General features: G+C 53.4%; 1 protein-coding gene across 2 annotated transcripts; it reads left to right on the plus strand.

The window, feature by feature from the left end:
- Nucleotides 1-6,446: 6,446 nt before the first annotated feature.
- ELOB (elongin B) lies at nt 6,447-17,896 on the plus strand. Of its 2 annotated transcripts, none has more exons than XM_078621231.1 (4): nt 6,447-6,526; nt 11,418-11,552; nt 14,160-14,271; nt 17,062-17,896. In XM_078621231.1, exons 1-4 carry the CDS (start codon nt 6,524-6,526, stop codon nt 17,190-17,192), a joined length of 381 nt encoding a protein of 126 aa, XP_078477357.1. In that variant the 5' UTR covers nt 6,447-6,523; the 3' UTR covers nt 17,193-17,896. The 2 variants fall into 2 exon arrangements, with proteins under 2 accessions (XP_078477357.1, XP_078477358.1); XM_078621232.1 differs by having other exon boundaries at nt 17,065-17,896.
- The last annotated feature ends 1,564 nt before the right edge of the window (nt 17,897-19,460 follow it).

Below are 19,460 nucleotides of genomic sequence, written 5' to 3' on the forward strand. Positions count from 1 at the left end.
GGCCACGCCCATGGGGGAGGGGCTAGGGGGAGGACACGCCCACGGGGGAGGGGCTAGATGGAGGACACGCCCATGTGGGAGGGGCTAGAGGGAGGACACGCCAATTGGGGGAGGGGCTAAGGGGAGGACACGCCCACAGGGGGAGGACACGCCCACAGGGGGAGGGGCTAGGGGGAGGACACGCCCATGGGGGAGGGGCTAGGGGGAGGACACGCCCATGGGGGAGGGGCTAGGGGGAGGACACGCCCACGGGGGAGGGGCTACATGGAGGACACGCCCATGGGGGAGGGGCTAGGGGGGAGGACACGCCCATTGAAGGAGGGGCTAGAGGGAGGACACGCCCACGGGGGGGGGCTAGCTGGAGGGCACGCCCACGGGGGGAGGGGCTACCTGCTTGAGGCTTGCTGCTTGTCTCCGTTGCTATGACGACGTCGTTGTTGTTGTTGACGTGGTCGTTGTTGTTGTTTGCGACGTGGCGCCGGTTAACTCCACGTTCCCATGGCGGGAGCCGAGGGTCTCCACAGCAGCAGCAGCAGCAGCGTCCCCTCGCTCATCTTCCACACAGCCGGGGAGGGGAGGTCGGGGTGGTGGGTGACGGTAGTGATGGTGGTGGTGATGGTGGTGATGACGGTGGTGACGGTGGTGGTGGTAGCGATGGTGCCCCTTCACATAATCCGCCCTCTCCCCCCCCCTTGTCACCACCCCCCTCCTTGTCACCACCCCCCCCCCCTGTGTCACCACCCCCCCCCCCCCGCGTCACCACCCCCCCCCCCCGCGTCACCACCCAGGGCATCATCTGTGGGGAGGGGGGGGGCGCTGTGGGGGGTGAGGGGGGAGGGGCGGTTTCTGTGTTTGCGTCTCTGCTTCAAAAATACTTCACCCAACGTGCTGCTGGTCAGTGGTCATTGGTTGTGAGTGGGTGGTGTGTGTGTGGGTGGGTGTGATGTGTGAGTGGGTGTGTGTGGGGGTGTGGGTAGTGTGAGTGGGTGTGTGTGGGGGTGTGGGTAGTGTGAGTGGGTGTGTAGTGGGTAGTGTGTGTGTGTGTGTGTGAAGTACCGTTGATGACTCTTGGACACCGTTGGTGAGGCACACGTATTTATTCCGTACAAGTAGTCACAACTGTGGACATACAATACTAGAGGGGGGTATCGGCCCCCTCACCCGGCTAGCTGGGAATACACTGCTAGCTATCTCTGACCTACCTCCTAGTCCTCCACTAACGGGCTAGGGGGAGGCTGTCTGGCCCGACACTGGTCAGTCAGGCTACGGTACCCGGAGTCCCAGAGCACTAGCTCTGGTTCTCGGGACCACGCCGCTGGCTCGGTCCTGCGCGGCCCTGACAAGGGCGGCGTCCCAGGGGAGTCCAGGGCTCTAGCCAGACGATCTTCGGTCTTCACTCGTTTAGCTTTAACATTCTGCCCCGAGCCCTCTGACACATCCCCCTTTATACTCAACCCCCCGCTGAGGGGTGGGGCCCCCGGGCTGCCTGGTGCGGACGTCGTTGAGGGCACCCCCCCCCCCCCCCGTGCACTCACGTAGCCCCGCCCACTGTGTTTGTTTCCCATAAGCTGCCATGCATAACGGCTCTCGCTCTAACACCCCTACATGTGTGTAGTGTAGTGGGTGTGTGTGTAGTGTATAGTGGGTGTAGTGTGTGGGTGGGTGGGGTGTGGGTAGTGTGTGGGGTGGGTGGGTGTGAGTGGGTGTGGGGTGTGTGGGGTGTGGTTGTGTGTAGTGTGGGTGAGTGGGTGGGTGTGTGTGGGGTGTGGGTAGGGTGAGTGGGTGTGTGGGTCGGTGAGTGAGTGTGGGTGTGTGGTGAGTGGGTAGTGTGAGTGTGTGTGTAGTGTGGTTGAGTGGGTAGTGTGGGTGTGTGTGTAGTGTGTGGGGGTGGGTGAGTGTGTGGTTGTGTGTAGTGTGTGTGTGTAGTGTGTGGTAGTGTGTGGGTGAGGTGAGTGTGAGTGTGGGGTGTAGTGTGGGTGAGTGGGGTGGGTGAGTGTGTGTGGGGTGGGTGAGTTTGTGGTTGCGTGTAGTGTGGGTGTGTGTGTGTAGTGTGTGTAGTGTGTGGGTGGATGTGAGTGTGTGTGGGTGTAGTGTGGGTGAGGGGTGGGTGGGTGGGAGGAGGTGTGGGTGTGTGGGTGTGTGGTGGTTAGTGGGTGTGTGGGTAGTGTGTGGGTGGGTGGGTGTGGTGAGTGTGTGTGGGTGGGTGGGTAGTGTGAGTGGGGTGTGTGAGTGGGTGTGTGTGTGGTGTGTGGTGTGGGTGTGGGTGTGTGGGGTGGGTGGTGTGTGTGGGTGGGTGGTGTGGGGTGGGTGGTGGGGTGGGTGATGGGGGTGGGTGGGTGTAGTGTGGGGTGTGTGGTGTGTGGGGTGTGGGGTGGGTGTGGGTGTGTGGGTGGGTGTGGGGGTGGTGGGGTGGTGTGTGGGTGGGGGGTGTGTGGGTGAGGGTGGTGTGTGGGTGGGGGTGGGGGGTGTGGGTGGTGGGTGGGTGAGTGGGGTGTGGGTGTGGGGGTGTGTGGGTGGGTGGTGGGGTGTGGGTGGTGGGGGGGTGGTGTGGGGGGTGGTGGGGGTGGGGTGGGGTGGGGTGTGGGGTGGTGGGGGTGGTGGGTGTGGGGTGAGGGGTGGGTGGTGTGTGGGTGGGGTGGGGGGGGTGTGTGGGGGGGTGGGGGTGGGTGTGGGTGGGGGGTGGGGGGTGGGTGGGTGTGTGGGGGTGTGGGGTGGGGGTGTGTGTGGGGGGGGGTGTGGGTGGGTGGGGTGGGGTGTGTGGTGGGTGTGTGGTGGGGGTGGGGAGTGGGTGGGTGTGGGTGGGTGGTGGTGGGGTGGGTGGGGTGTGGGTGAGTGTGTGGGTAGTGTGAGTGTGGGGTGGTGGGTAGTGTGGGGTGAGTGTGAGTGGGTCGTGAGCTGGACCGGTACCGCCTGGATCTCTGTGGTATTCAGGAGGTCCGGTGGACCGGCTCTGGCTCCTGCCACCATGAGGGGTGGACAGTCCTTTACTCGGGGCAGGAGACTGCCAAACAACAGGGAGTGGCTCTTCTGAACAAAAGAATGAAGGGGGCGTGGGAGTGGCGGTGAGGTGTGGGAAACTGTAAGCCCCAGGCTACTTTGGTTGATAGGAAGGCGAGCCCAGAGGTGTGGAGTGGTGGTCGTGGTTATTTATACCTCCACCGAAGACGAATATCCGTGGAGGGATGCAGTCAAGGCCGATGAGTCAGATGCCTTCTATGACCTGTCACAGGGCTAAAGTGGCCACTCGGGACAGAGTCATCTTGTTGGGTGACTTCAATGCCCGAGTTGGTCATGATGCTGGCACCTGGTCTGGAGTGATTGGAAGGCATGGGCCAGATCAGCTCAATAATAACGGTAGGAGGCTGCTAGATTTTTGTGCAGCCCATGGGCTTGTAATTACCAACACGCTCTTCCGGCATCGGCGCATCCACACAACATCATGGATGCATGCCGGGTCCAAGCAAGAACATCTGCTGGACTACATAGTGACGGACCAGCGGATGCGAGCCCATGTCCTTGACACCAGGACCTACCGTGGAGCTGATCTGACCTCTGACCATCGACTAGTCATCTGTAAGATGCGCCTGCCATTCTTCCACTCCGGTGGTGGGTGTACACCCAGGACCCCATTCCAACCAAAAGTGGCCTGGTCTCAGCTAGCTGATGAAAGTTGCAAGCGAGAATTTCATCATCGCTTGCAGCTGGGGTTGGCATCGTCCCCCACTCCACCTGATGTCGAGGGTAAATGGGCGAGGTTTAAGACTGTGACTCATGCAGCTGCAATGGCTGCTTTGGGTACGCGGTCCAGACCTCCCCAGAAACCCTGGCTGACAGAGGAGGTGTTCAGGTTAATTGAGAAAAAGCGACAGGCCCACTCTCATCGCCTACAGCATCCCACGTCGGAGAATGAGGAGGTTTACCGCAGCCTTCGCTCGGAGGTTCGGAGAGCCGTAAGGCGCTGTAAGGATGGGTGGTGGTCGCGGGTTGCTGAGGAGATGGAGTCTGCCTCAGTGGCGCGCGATCACAAATCACTATTTAATTCCATCAAAAAAGTAACCTGCAGCGCCACACCTATTACCATCATTAGAGGAAAAAACGGTGATCCAATCTCCGACCCCCAGGAACAGGTTTGCAGATTTGCTGAGCATTTCTGTGAGGTCCTGGGGGAGGGAAAATCTCTCAGCCAGGAAAACATCATGGCACAAAGTGGGGATAACCCTGCTGAAGCTGCGGTGCCTCAAATATTGGAAGAGGTCACCCCCTGTGAGTGGCTGGCTGAGGTGCCAGCTGTTGAAGTACTGAGGGCGATCCGGAGTCTGAGACCAGGGAAGGCACCGGGCAGAGATGATCTCCCAAGCGAAATGCTGAGGGAGGGTGGCGTTTGTGCACAGACTGCCCTATATGACATCATAACAACATAATAAAGGATTTTGTGTGAGATCGCGTTATTTATAAATGTGTTGCAATCCACCACCACCTGACACGGCCAATGAATAAAAAAAGTGTCACGTTGATAAATGACAATATCTTCTTGGTTCTTTCGGTAAAGTCATCACGTAGAAGGGAAATAATAAAATAAAAATAAAACATAATAAAATACAATTCTCACGACGTTTCGGCCACAACGCAAGCAGCCGTCCCCAGGTGAAGACCAGGTCTGTCGGGGAGACAGCGTCTGAATGAAACACCACAACGCTTGGAGCGTATATTTAAGCTGGGTTGGAGGGGGGAAGGGCGCCTTGACAAAATCATTATTTTTGACCATGAAGTCTCTGTCAAGGCGCCCTTCCCCCCTTCCAACCCAGCTTAAATATACGCTGCCAAGCGTGGTGGTGTTTCATTCAGACGCTGTCTCCCCGACAGACCTGGTCTTCGCCTGAGGACGGCTGCTTGCGTTGTGGCCGAAACGTCGTGAGAATTGTATTTTATTACGTTTTATTTTATTAAGTTTTATTTTTATTATTTTATTATTTCCCTTCTACGTGATGACAACCAATACGATGAATCCCTGCAGCCACGAAAGCTTTAAATCGAAATAAAAGACAAAATAGTTCACTACTTTAGCCCACGGGTGTGTTGAAGAGTGAACCCACAACATTTACACATTTTTGAAGAGACGTCGTTTTATTGGGATACGGTAGACGTCTTCCGGAAGATGGATTCCCATTGGAAGCAATGTGGCCCAATGATCTTCTGGAAGATTCTTTGTTGTTTCTTCGGAAACGGTAGACGTCTTCCGGAAGATGGGCCACATTGCTTCCAATGGGGAAAATGATCTTCTGGAAGATTAATTGTTGTTTTATTGGGAGACGGTAGACGTCTTCCGGAAGATGGGCCACATTGCTTCCAATGGGGAAAATTATCTTCTGGAAGATTATTTGCTGTTTTATTGGAAGACGGTAGACGTCTTCCGGAAGATGGGCCACATTGCTTTCAATAGAAAAATGATCTTCTGGAAGATTAATTGTTGTTTTATTGGGAGACGGTAGACGTCTTCCGGAAGATGGGCCACATTGCTTTCAATGGGAAAAATGATCTTCTGGAAGATTCATTGTTGTTTTATTGGGAGACGGTGGACGTCTTCCGGAAGACGGAATCCCATTGGACACGTGATAAATAATCTTCCGGAAGATGTCGCCGTTTTATTGATCGGACGGCAGCGATCTTCCGGAAGATGGGCTCCCATTGAAAGCCGTGGTGACCGATGATCTTCTGGAACGTGAGTTGTCGTTTTATTGGGATGCGGTAGACATCTTCTGGAATCAGTAGATGAACCTTCTTCTAGAAGAGAAGTTGCTGTTTTATTGACGAAACGGTAGAGATCTTCCGGAAGACGGAATTCCATTGGAAACTATGGGGACGGGTGATCTTCCGGAAGATGAGTAGTTTGTTTTATTGGTTGGACGGTAGAGATCTTCCGGAAGATCGCATCCCATTGAAAGCAATGGATTGATGATCTTCCGGAAGATGAGCTGTTGTTTTATTGGGTAAACGGTAGAGATCTTCCGGAAGATCCCATCCCATTACAAGCAAAAAATGAATGTTCTTCCGGAAGATGAGCTGTTGTTTTATTGACAGGACGGTAGCTCTCTTCCGGAAGATCGCATCCCTTTGGATGCAATGGATTCATGTTCTTCCGGAAGACGAGTTCCTGTTTTAGTGACTGGACGGTAGACATCTTCCGGAAGATCCCATCCCGTTGCAAGCAGTAGATTAATATTCTTCCGGAAGCGAGTTCCCGTTTTAGTGACTGGACGGTAGACATCTTCCGGAAGAGACGCGCGGCAGAACAGCTGCTTCGCGCCTTTTCCAAGTCACCGGAAGTGACGCAGATTTAATTTATTCAGATTTTGTGGGTGGGGCCCCACCCCCGCGCGACGAAATCCACATAAATTAACATAAATTAACATAGTTTACCGTCATTAACATAATTTATGCAGCTATATTTAGCGGGGAGGGGGCGGGGCGCGAGGCGGAGGTCAGCGGAGAACTTCCGGGGCAGCCGGAATCTGAGACCGCGAGAATGGTGAGACGCAGAGACAGAGACGCGGAGACACAGAGACACAGACACACAGAGAGAGACACAGAGAGACACACACAGAGACACGGAGACAGACAGAGAGAGACACACACAGAGACACACACAGAGACACACACAGAGACACACACAGAGACACACACAGAGACACACAGAGACGCACAGAGAGACAGAGACACACAGAGACACACACAGAGACACAGAGAGACACACAGAGAGACACAAACACACAGAGACACACAGAGACACACACAGAGACAGAGACACGGAGACAGACAGAGAGAGACACACACAGAGACACACAGAGAGAGACACACACAGAGACACACAGAGACACACGCAGAGACACACAGAGACGCACAGAGAGACAGAGACACAGAGACACACACAGAGACACAGAGAGACACACAGAGAGACACAAACACAGAGACACACAGAGAGAGACACACACAGAGACACACAGAGACACACAGAGACACACACAGAGACACACAGAGACACACAGAGACGCACAGAGAGACAGAGACACACAGAGACACACACAGAGACACAGAGGGACACACAGAGAGACACAAACACAGAGACACACAGAGACACACACAGAGAGAGAGACAGACACAGAGACACACACAGAGACACAGACAGAGAGACAGAGACACACAGAGAGGCACAGTGAGACACAGAGACAGACAGAGACACACAGAGAGACAGAGACACAGACACACAGCGAGACACAGAGAGAGAGACACAGAGACCCTGAGACAGAGACACATGGACAGAGACACATGGACAGAGACACATGGACAGAGACACATGGACAGAGACACATGGACAGAGACACATGGACAGAGACACATGGACAGAGACACGGAGAGACAGAGACACAGAGAGAGAGACACAGAGAGAGAGAACCAGAGACGCAGAGACACACAGAGACACACAGAGACACACACAGAGACACACACAGAGACAGAGAGACACAGAGAGACACCGAGAGACAGAGACACAGAGAGAGACACAGAGAGAGAGAACCAGAGACGCAGAGAAACACGAGACAGAGACACGGAGACAGACACACAGACAGAGACACAGACAGAGACACACAGAGACACAAACACAGACAGACACGGGGAGACAGAGACACGGAGACAGACACAGACAGACACAGACAGACACAGACAGAGACACACAGATACCGACACACATACAGACAGAGACGCAGGGACAGAGACACAGAGACAGAAACACAGAGACAGACAGAGACACAGATAGACTTGGAGAGACACAGAGAGACAGACAGAGACAGACAGAAACACAGAGAGACAGACAGAGACACAGAGAGACAGACAGAGACACAGAGAGACAGACAGAGACACAGAGAGACAGAGAGAGACACACAGAGAGAGACACACAGAGAGAGACACAGAGAGAGAGACAGAGAGAGAGACACAGAAGGAGAGAGACAGAGGGAGAGAGACAGCGACAGAGACACGGACACAGAGAGACAGACAGAGAGAGAGAGACACAGAGAGATACAGAGACAGAGACAAAGACACAGAGACATAGAGAGACACGGGGGGACAGAGAGGCACACAGAGACACGGAGACAAACAGAGACACACAGAGACACACACAGAGACAGAGAGAGACACACAGACACACAGAGACACAGAGAGACACACAGACACACAGAGACACAGAGAGACACATAGACACACAGAGAGACCCACAGAGACACACAGAGACACAGAGAGAGACACAGAGACACACAGAGACACACAGAGACACAGAGAGAGACAGAGAGACACAGAGAGAGACACAGAGAGACACAGAGACACACAGAGACACCCAGAGACACCCAGAGACACAGAGACAGACACACAGAGACACAGAGACACACAGAGACACACACACAGAGACACACACACACAGACACACACACAGAGACACACACACAGAGACACACACACAGAGACACACACACAGAGACACACACACAGAGACACACACACAGAGACACACACACAGAGACACACACACAGAGACACACACACAGAGACACACAGAGACACACAGAGACAGACGGAGAGACACAGACACAGAGACACACAGACACACAGACAAACACAGAGACACACAGAGAGACAGAGAGAGACACACAGAGACACACAGACAGAGACATGGAGAGAGACACACAGAGACACACAGACAGAGACATGGAGAGAGACACACAGAGACACACAGAGACACAGAGACAGAGAGAGACACAGAGAGATACAGAGAGACAGAGACAAAGACACAGAGACACAGAGAGACACATAGTCAGAGAGAGAGACACAGAGACACACAGACACACAGAGACACAGAGACAGCGAGAGAGACACAGAGACACACAGAGAGACACACAGACACAGAGAGACACTGAGAGAGACACACAGAGACACAGAGAGAGACACACACAGACAGAGAGACACAGAAAGACACAGACACGGAGACAAACAGAGACACAGACGCACAGAGAGACAGACACAGAGACAGAGAGAGAGACACAGAGATAGACAGAGAGAGATAGAGACGCAGAGATGCTGAGACAGAGACACGGAGACAATCAGAGACACAGAGAGAGAGAGAGACAGACATAGAGACAGAGAGACACCGAGACACAGAGAGAGACACAGAGAGAGACACAGAGAGAGACACAGAGAGAGACACAGAGAGAGACACAGAGAGAGACACAGAGACAGACACAGAGACACAGAGACAGAGAGAGACACAGGGACAGAGACACAGAGACACACAGAGACAGAGATACAGAGAGACACACAGACACACACAGAGATAGAGACACGGAGGCAGAGACACAGACAGAGAGACATGGGGGGAGACAGAGAGACACTGGGAGAGACGGCGGAAGACACGGGGAGACAGACACACAGACACAGAGAGAGAGACACAGAGACACAGGGACAGAGACACAGAGAGACACAGGGACAGAGACATAGGGACAGAGACACAGGGAGAGACAAAGACACACAGACACAGGAACAGAGACACAGGAACAGAGACACAGGAACAGAGACACAGGAACAGAGACACAGGAACAGAGACACAGGAACAGAGACACAGGAACAGAGACACAGGGACAGAGACACAGGGACAGAGACAAACAGACAGAGACACCGAGAGAGACAGAGACACACACAGAGACACAGAGGCACGCAGAGAGAGGGACACAGAGACAGAGACAATCAGAGGCACAGAGACAGACACAGAGAGAGACACACAGAGACACACACAGACACAGAGATACACAGAGACACACAGAGAGAAAAGAGACAGACACAGAGAGACAGAGACACACATACAGAGACACAAAGACACATACAGATAGAGACACAGAGAGACAGAGACAGAGAGAGACACGGGGAGACAGAGAGAGACACGGGGAGACAGACACACCACAGAGAGACAGAGACACAGGGACAGAGACACAGGGACAGAGGCACAGAGACAAACATAGACACAGAAACAGAGAGACAGAGACAGAGACACACAGAGATACAGGGACAGAGACACAGACAAACAGACAGAGACACAGAGTGAGATACAGAGACACACAGAGAGAGAGAGACACACACACAGGGACAGAGACACACAGAGACACAGAGAGAGAGAGACACAGACAGACACAGAGAGAGAGACAGACACACACAGACAGAGACAAAGATAGACACAGAGACACGGAGGCAGAGACACAGACAGAGACACGGGGAGACGGAGAGAGACACGGGGAGACAGAGAGAGACACGGGGGGACAGAGAGAGACACGGGGGCCAGAGAGAGACACGGGGAGACAGAAAGAGACACGGGGGGACAGAGAGAGACACGGGGGGACAGAGAGAGACACGGGGAGACAGAGAGAGACACGGGGAGACAGAGAGACACACACACACAGAAAGAGACACAGAGAATCAGACAGAGACACACAGAGAGAGAGAGACACATAGACACAGAGACACACAGAGAGAGAGACACATAGACACAGAGAGAGACACAGAGACAGACACACAGAGACACAGACAGAGACACAGAGAGACACAGACAGAGACACGGGGAGACACGGGGAGACAGAGAGAGACATGCGGAGACACGGGGAGACAGAGAGAGACGCGGGGAGACAGAGAGAGACACGGGGAGACAGAGAGAGACAGAGACAGACACACAGAGACACAGAGAGACAGAGACACGGGGAGACACGGGGAGACAGAGAGAGACACGGGGGACAGAGAGAGACACGGAGAGACAGAGAGACACGGGGGACAGAGAGAGACATGGGGAGACAGAGAGAGACAGAGAGAGACACAGGGGGACAGAGAGAGACACGGGGAGACCGAGAGAGACACGGGGGACAGAGAGAGACACGGGGAGACCGAGAGAGACACGGGGGACAGAGAGAGACATGGGGAGACAGAGAGAGACAGAGAGAGACAAGGGGAGACAGATAGAGACACGGGGAGACAGAGAGAGACATGGGGGACAGAGAGAGACACGGGGAGACAGAGAGAGACAGAGAGACACGGGGGGACAGAGAGAGACACGGGGAGACCGAGAGAGACACGGGGAGACCGAGAGAGACACGGGGAGACAGACAGAGACACGGGGAGACAGAGAGAGACACACAGAAAGAGACACAGAGAAACAGACAGAGACACACAGACAGAGAGAGAGAGACACATAGACACAGAGAGACACAGATAGACACAGAGACACGGGGAGACACGGGGAGACAGAGAGAGACACGGGGAGACACAGGGAGAGACACGTGTGTCTGTCTCTCTAACCGCGTGTCTCTCTGCGTGTGTGTCTGTCTGTCCGCCAGGACGTCTTCCTGATGATCCGTCGGCACAAGACGACCATCTTCACGGACGCCAAGGAGTCGACCACCGTTCTCGAGCTCAAGCGGATGGTGGGCGGCATCGTGAAGCGGTCTCCCGCCGACCAGCGACTTTACAAGGTGACAACTACCACTACTACAACTAGCACTACACTACTACCACTATAACTACTATAACTACCACTATAACTACTACACTACCACTATAACTACCACTATAACTACCACTATAACTACCACTATAACTACTACTACACTACACTATAACTACTATAACTACCACTATAACTACTATAACTACCACTATAACTACTACTACACTACACTATAACTACTATAACTACCACTATAACTACCACTATAACTACTACTACACTACACTATAACTACTATAACTACCACTATAACTACTATAACTACCACTATAACTACTATAACTACCACTATAACTACTACTACACTACACTATAACTGCTATAACTACCACTATAGCTACACTACCACTACACTACCCTATAACTACAACTATAACTACACTACCACTATAACTACCCTATAACTACCACTATAGCTACACTACCACTATAACTACCCTATAACTACCACTATAACTACACTACCACTATAACTACACTACCACTACACTACCCTATAACTACAACTATAACTACACTACCACTATAACTACCCTATAACTACCACTATAGCTACACTACCACTATAACTACCCTATAACTACCACTATAACTACACTACCACTATAACTACCACTATAACTACACTACCACTATAACTACCCTATAACTACCACTATAACTACACTACCACTATAACTACCACTATAACTACACTACCACTATAACTACCACTACTACTACACTACCACTATAACTAGCACTATAACTACTACTACACTACCCTATAACTACCACTATAACTACTATCACTACCACTACACTACCACTACTACCACTACACTACCACTACTACCACTACACTACCACTACACTACCACTACTACCACTATAACTACCACTACACTACCACTACACTACCACTACACTACCACTACTACCACTACACTACCACTACACTACCACTATTACCACTACCACTACAACTACCACAACTACCACTAACTACCACTACCACTACTACACTACCACTACACTACCACTACTACCAATACTACCACTACTACCACTACACTACCACTACTACCACTACACTACCACTACTACCACTACACTACCACTACTACCACTACACTACCACTACTACCACATTTATTTCGACCACTTTGTTGGTGAAGCCTTCAATAGCTGTACCGGAGGAATTTCCATCTGGTACAAATGCAATGGGAGGCTAATGGATGCCCGGGTGCGGTCAAGGGATGGCTCCCTATTGCTCAACCATGTTACGTATGCCGATGATCTGGTAATTGTAGCTCACTCAGACCAGTTGGAGGTGCTGCTGCTGAACCTGGAGCTTGCCACAAATTAGTGGTGGTATTACCATCAGCCCCACCAAAACTAAGCACCTGCCTGGGTATTTTGTACCATCGGACACTCCACCCCCACATCTCCGAATCGGTGATGGGGCAGTTGTGGAGAGAGTGGAGAGTTTCCCATACCTGGGCAGTGTGCTTATGACCGGCTCCGGTTTAACAGCAGAGGTCTTACTCCGAATCAGTCGAGCGGCATTATCTTTTCATCGGTTGCGTAACGCTGTGTGGAAGCTACCTGGTCTGTAGCTCCGCGCGAAGCTTCAGGTCTTCTCGGCCACGGTCATTCCCTCCCTTCTCTACGCTTGCGAAACGTGGACCCCCCCTAATGGAACATCTTTGCTGGTTAGAAACATTTAGGCTGGCCTGCCTATGATCCATCCTGGGTTTAACCAGGCTGGATTGCGTGAGGAGCTCACACATCCTTGAAAGATCTGGGCAAAGTCCCATTGGTGAGCTCCTCCGGCAGGCAAGGCTGCGTTGGCTGGGTCATGTAGCCCGCATGCCCAGCCACCGCATGCCTTAAACAGCTTTTGTTTGGCCGGATCGAGGGGGCTAAACGGGCGCGGCACGGGCTACAGAAGAGATGGAGTGATGTGGTACAGGAGGACGTGGAGCTGAGTGGACTTGCCGATGACTGGTACCAGCGGTGTCAAGATCGGCCTCAGTGGAGGAGGCTCGTGAAGGACGCTACTGGGCAGTTGGAGGCAGTCGTCCTCCAACAACAACGGAGGGCAGTGGAGCGACGCTCACAACAACGAGCGGAGCGCCGGGTGGCTAAAGCACAGCAAGTTGGCACAGTAGGGGGCACAGGTGGTGCATCAGCCAGTCATCTCGGTCATCTCGGTCAGTCGACCCGTGGCACCTGGGTCTGCCCCGTGACCTCCTGCCAGCGGGCGTTCGACACTTCACGTGGCCTCAAGGTGCACATGGCCTGGCACAAGCGTCGTGGTGATGTCACCGCCACTTAGTGGCGAATGGCGGTTGTTGTTGTGTATCTGTTTTTGTGTGTATTTATATGTGTGTGTATCTATCTATGTGTGTGTGTGTATCTATGTATGTGTGTGTGTATCTATGTATCTGTGTGTGTGTATCTGTGTGTGTGTGTATCTATCTATGTGTGTGTGTATCTATGTATATGTGTGTGTATCTATGTATATGTGTGTGTGTGTATCTATATGTGTGTGTGTATCTGTGTGTGTGTATCTGTGTGTGTTCTGCAGGAGGAGACTTTGCTGCTAGATGACTCCAAGACTCTGGGTGACTGCGGCTTTACCAGCCAGACGGCACGGGCCCAGGCACCTGCCACTGTGGGGCTGGCCTTCCGCTCACCTGGTGAGGAGCGCTACTCACCACTACGACTCACCACTACGACTCACCACCACCATACAGACACCACCACCATAGAGACACTCACCACTACCATACAGACACTCACCACTACTAATCACCACTAGCATAGACACTCACCACTACCATACAGACACTCACCACGACTACTCGCCACTAGCTTAGACACTCACCACTACCATACAGACACTCACCACGACTACTCGCCACTAGCTTAGACACTCACCACTACCATACAGACACTCACCACGACTACTCGCCACTAGCTTAGACACTCACCACTACCATACAGACACTCACCACGACTACTCGCCACTAGCTTAGACACTCACCACTACCATACAGACACTCACCACGACTACTCGCCACTAGCTTAGACACTCACCACTACCATACAGACACTCACCACGACTTCTCGCCACTAGCTTAGACACTCACCACTACCATACAGACACTCACCACGACTACTCGCCACTAGCTTAGACACTCACCACTACCATACAGACACTCACCACGACTACTCGCCACTAGCTTAGACACTCACCACTACCATACAGACACTCACCACGACTACTCGCCACTAGCTTAGACACTCACCACTACCATACAGACACTCACCACGACTACTCGCCACTAGCTTAGACACTCACCACTACCATACAGACACTCACCACGACTACTCGCCACTAGCTTAGACACTCACCACCACCATACAGACACTCACCACGACTACTCACCACTAGCATAGACACTCACCACTACCATACAGACACTCACCACTAGCTTAGACACTCACCACTACCATACAGACACTCACCACGACTACTCGCCACTAGCTTAGACACTCACCACCACCATACAGACACTCACCACGACTACTCACCACTAGCATAGACACTCACCACTACCATACAGACACTCACCACGACTACTCGCCACTAGCATAGACACTCACCACTACCATACAGACACTCACCACGACTACTCGCCACTAGCTTAGACACTCACCACTACCATACAGACACTCACCACGACTACTCGCCACTAGCTTAGACACTCACCACTACCATACAGACACTCACCACGACTACTCGCCACTAGCTTAGACACTCACCACCACCATACAGACACTCACCACTACTAATCACCACTAGCATAGACACTCACCACTACCATAAAGACACTCACCACGACTACTCGCCACTAGCTTAGACACTCACCACTACCATACAGACACTCACCACGACTACTCGCCACTAGCATAGACACTCACCACTACCATACAGACACTCACCACGACTACTCGCCACTAGCTTAGACACTCACCACTACCATACAGACACTCACCACGACTACTCGCCACTAGCTTAGACACTCACCACTACCATACAGACACTCACCACGACTACTCGCCACTAGCTTAGACACTCACCACTACCATAAAGACACTCACCACGACTACTCGCCACTAGCTTAGACACTCACCACTACCATACAGACACTCACCACGACTACTCGCCACTAGCTTAGACACTCACCACTACCATACAGACACTCACCACGACTACTCGCCACTAGCTTAGACACTCACCACTACCATAAAGACACTCACCACGACTACTCGCCACTAGCTTAGACACTCACCACTACCATACAGACACTCACCACGACTACTCACCACTAGCTTAGACACTCACCACTACCATACAGACACTCACCACGACTACTCGCCACTAGCTTAGACACTCACCACTACCATACAGACACTCACCACGACTACTCGCCACTAGCATGGAGCCACTCACCACTACCATCAGTGGTTGGCACTGCCGCTGCTGCTGATCGTTCGCTAACACCGCTCGCTCCCCTTACAGGCTGCTACCTGGGTAACCTCTACCTGTTGTACCCCTCTCTGCTGCCCTTCCCCTGCCCTCCGCTCTCCCTCTGCTGCCCTCGGAGTCTCTGCGGCTGGAGCCGTTCTCCGGCACGCTCGCTCACAGCACCTTGCCCCCTGCAGCCCAGCGAAGTAGTTTCAGCCGCACCAACCTTACCATAATAATAAAAAGGGGGCCTACCTTGGCTCCTCCCACCCTCAACCAGTATATATACAAGGACTGTTTTCTTAGAATTTCTCATTCACTTGATACAGCTATCGTGCTGTGACGGTTTCACCTGAAGACGGAAGCTTGTGTTGCCTCCGAAACGTCGTGATTTTTATTTTATTTTTATTTTATTAATTTAAATTTTTTACGTACGTGACTTTACCGAAAAAACCCAAGAATAAGCGAAGGCTTTCTTGGGTCACCTGTGTAGCGTTGTACCTCTGCTGCCCTCTGCTGCCCTCTGCTGCCCCTGGGTAGATGCGGAAGTGGTGAGGCCCTGCGGCTGTGGCCGTACTCCAGCCCTTGCCCCCCTGCAGGCTACCTGGGTAACCTCTACCTCTGACTGCCCCTGCCCTGCTCTCTGCTGCCCCCTGCTGCCCTAGCCCACTGTGTGGACGAGGAGTGGGGAGGCTGCTGCTGGTCGCTCGTTAACACCACTTGCCCCTCCATCCCAGTCGAGGCTACCCGGCGCACCTGTACCTCTGTCCCTGCCCTCTGCTGCTGCCCCCCTCCGCTGCCCTCTGCTGCCCCAGCAGACGAGGAGTGGGAGGCCCTTGGGCTGGGGCCGTACTCCAGCAACACTCGCTCACTCTCAGCCCTCGCCTCCTTGAGGCTACCTGGCTCACCTGTACCTCTGCCCTTTGCTGCCCTCTGCTGCCCTCTGCTGCCCCAGCAGACGAGGAGTGGGAGGCCCTGCGGCTGGAGCCGTACTCCAGCCCCCCGGAGCTCCCGGACGTCATGAAGCCTCAGGACGGAGGTGGCAGCAGCAGCAGCAGCAACGCCAATGAGCAGACCGTGCAGTGATGGTGTGAGGGGTAGGGGTGAGGGAGTGGTGAGGGGGTGGTGAGTAGCGGGGAAGCGGAGCCTGCAGCTCGCCCGCTCACCTGCTCACTCACCTGTGTGACCGCTCAATGACCCGCTCAATCAACTGCTCACTCGCTCACTCTCCTGCTCGCATACCTATACACTCACCCACCCACCCACTCAACCATTCACTCAAATACACACTCACCCACCCACCCACTCACCCACCAACTAACCCACTCAACCATTCACTCAAATACACACACACACTCGCACCCACCTACCCACACACCCACCCACACACCCACCTACCCACACACCCAATCACCCACACACCCACCTACCCACACACCCAATCACCCACACACCCACCCACACACCCAATCACCTACACATCCACCACTCCTCGCACCGATCACATCACCGTGTGTCCCTTCTCTACCCAGACTCTACCCACCGCTCGCCCCCCCCCCTGCGCCCCCCCCCACCCCGCCCCCCTCCCCACGTGCCCACCCAGGGAGGTTGACTGCATTTCTTTTCGTGTTGCGAACGCTGGCCCCCCTCCTCCCTCCCTCCCTCTCCTCCCATCCTCCCTCTCTTCCCTCCCTCTCCTCCCTCCCACCCTCCCCTCCACCACCCCCTCCCCTCCCTCCCCCCCTCAACTCAACTCCCCCGCAAATAAACAAACCTCGTTTGACAAAATACATCCGGTTCCCTCCTCACTTCCTCCGCTCCTCCTCACCACAGCGTCGCTCACCACGGCGTCGCTCACCACGGCGTCGCTCACCACGGCGTCGCTCACCACGGCGTCGCTCACCACGGCGTCGCTCACCACGGCGTCGCTCACCACGGGGGTTCCTCCAAGACACGACGAGAAACTTACTGCCAGTGGCCATGTGGAGAGGCTACCATTCCCCTGTCAGGAGCTGGACCGGTACCCTCTGGACCTCTGTGAGGTCCCGTGTACTGGTTCTGGTGCATGTGTTTGTGTCAAGGAGAGGCTGCCATTCCTCTGTCAGGAGCTAGACCAGTCGGTATGGTCTGAACCTCTGTGGAATACAGGAGGGTTCGATGGACTGGTTCTGGTGTGTGTGTGTAGAAGCTGCCATTCCTCTGTCAGGAGCTGAACCGGTCCCACCTTGACCACTTTGAGGTCCAGTGGACCGAGTCCTGGTGTGTGTAAAGTAGAGGCTGCCATTCCTCAGGAGTTACATCGGTACCATCTGGACCTCTGGAACACAGGGCCGGTGGACTGGTTCTGGTGTGTGTGTAGGAGAGAGGCTGCCATCTCCCTGTCGGGAGCTGGAGTGGGTGAGTGGATGTGTGGTTGCATGCGTGCGTGGATGAGCAGGTTGGTGAGCTAGTGGGTGGCTGAGAGAGTGAGTTTGTGAGTGAACGTGTTAGTGAGGTGGCCGAGTGGTTGAATGGGTAGGTACGTGAGTGAGTAGGTTGGTGAGCTAGTGGGTGGGTGAGTAAGTTTGAGCGAGCGCATCAGTGAGGTAGCCGAGTGGTTGAGTGAGTAGGTGCATGAGTGAGTAGGTTGGTGAGCGAGTGGGTGGGTGGGTGAGTTTATGAGCGAGCGCATCAGTGAGGTGGCCGAGTGGTTGAGTGAGTAGGTGGGTGAGTGAGTGCTCATGGGGTGGGTGAGTGAGTAGGTTGGTGAGTTTAGAATCGGAATACACTGGAAGAATCAGATGAGCTATAAAGCTCCTTTTCACAGATGTCAAGTCGGGGCACGGGGTAAGAACGTTACAACAAAAAACAAGCCAGTTGTCATACTCTTTGGTTCTTTCGGTAAAGTGACGTAGGTAGAAAAATAAAATAAAAATAATAAATCACGACGTTTCGATCGCAACACAAGCGATCGTCCTCAGGCGTAGAACTGCTGAACCAGGAAGAACACAGCGAGAGAGCTGCTACAACAAGAGGTTATATATGCTGGCCAAGGGCAAGCAGGCGGGGTCCGAGCTGGAAAGGAATTCCATCCCCGCATGCAAGCACATCAGTTGTGTTCATGGGGGAGACTAGGGAGAGATTAGGGAGAGAGATTAGCATGTCAAAGTAAATGAGCTTTCGTCGCAGCATAAGATTATCGTCGCCGCGTATGCGCACAGCAGCAGTGTTAATGGGAGACGCACTATGTTGATGGGAGAGATTAGGCAGAGAGATTAGGGAGATTAGCACGTTAATGTCATGTCTGTGTTCCACAAGATGCGGTGCCGCCAACTTGCGCTGTGAGAGGCAAACGCAGTTGGCAAACAAACACGA

The sequence above is a fragment of the Lampetra planeri genome, chromosome 79 (assembly GCF_965212315.1).
Source record: "Lampetra planeri chromosome 79, kcLamPlan1.2.h2, whole genome shotgun sequence".
Lineage (NCBI taxonomy): Eukaryota > Metazoa > Chordata > Hyperoartia > Petromyzontiformes > Petromyzontidae > Lampetra > Lampetra planeri.

Coding starts and splice junctions, on each gene's coding strand:
- ELOB (XM_078621231.1), top strand. Junction 11,553..14,159: donor CCGACCAGCGACTTTACAAG/GTGACAACTACC, acceptor TGTGTTCTGCAG/GAGGAGACTTTGCTGCTAGA. Junction 14,272..17,061: donor GCTGGCCTTCCGCTCACCTG/GTGAGGAGCGCT, acceptor CTGCTGCCCCAG/CAGACGAGGAGTGGGAGGCC.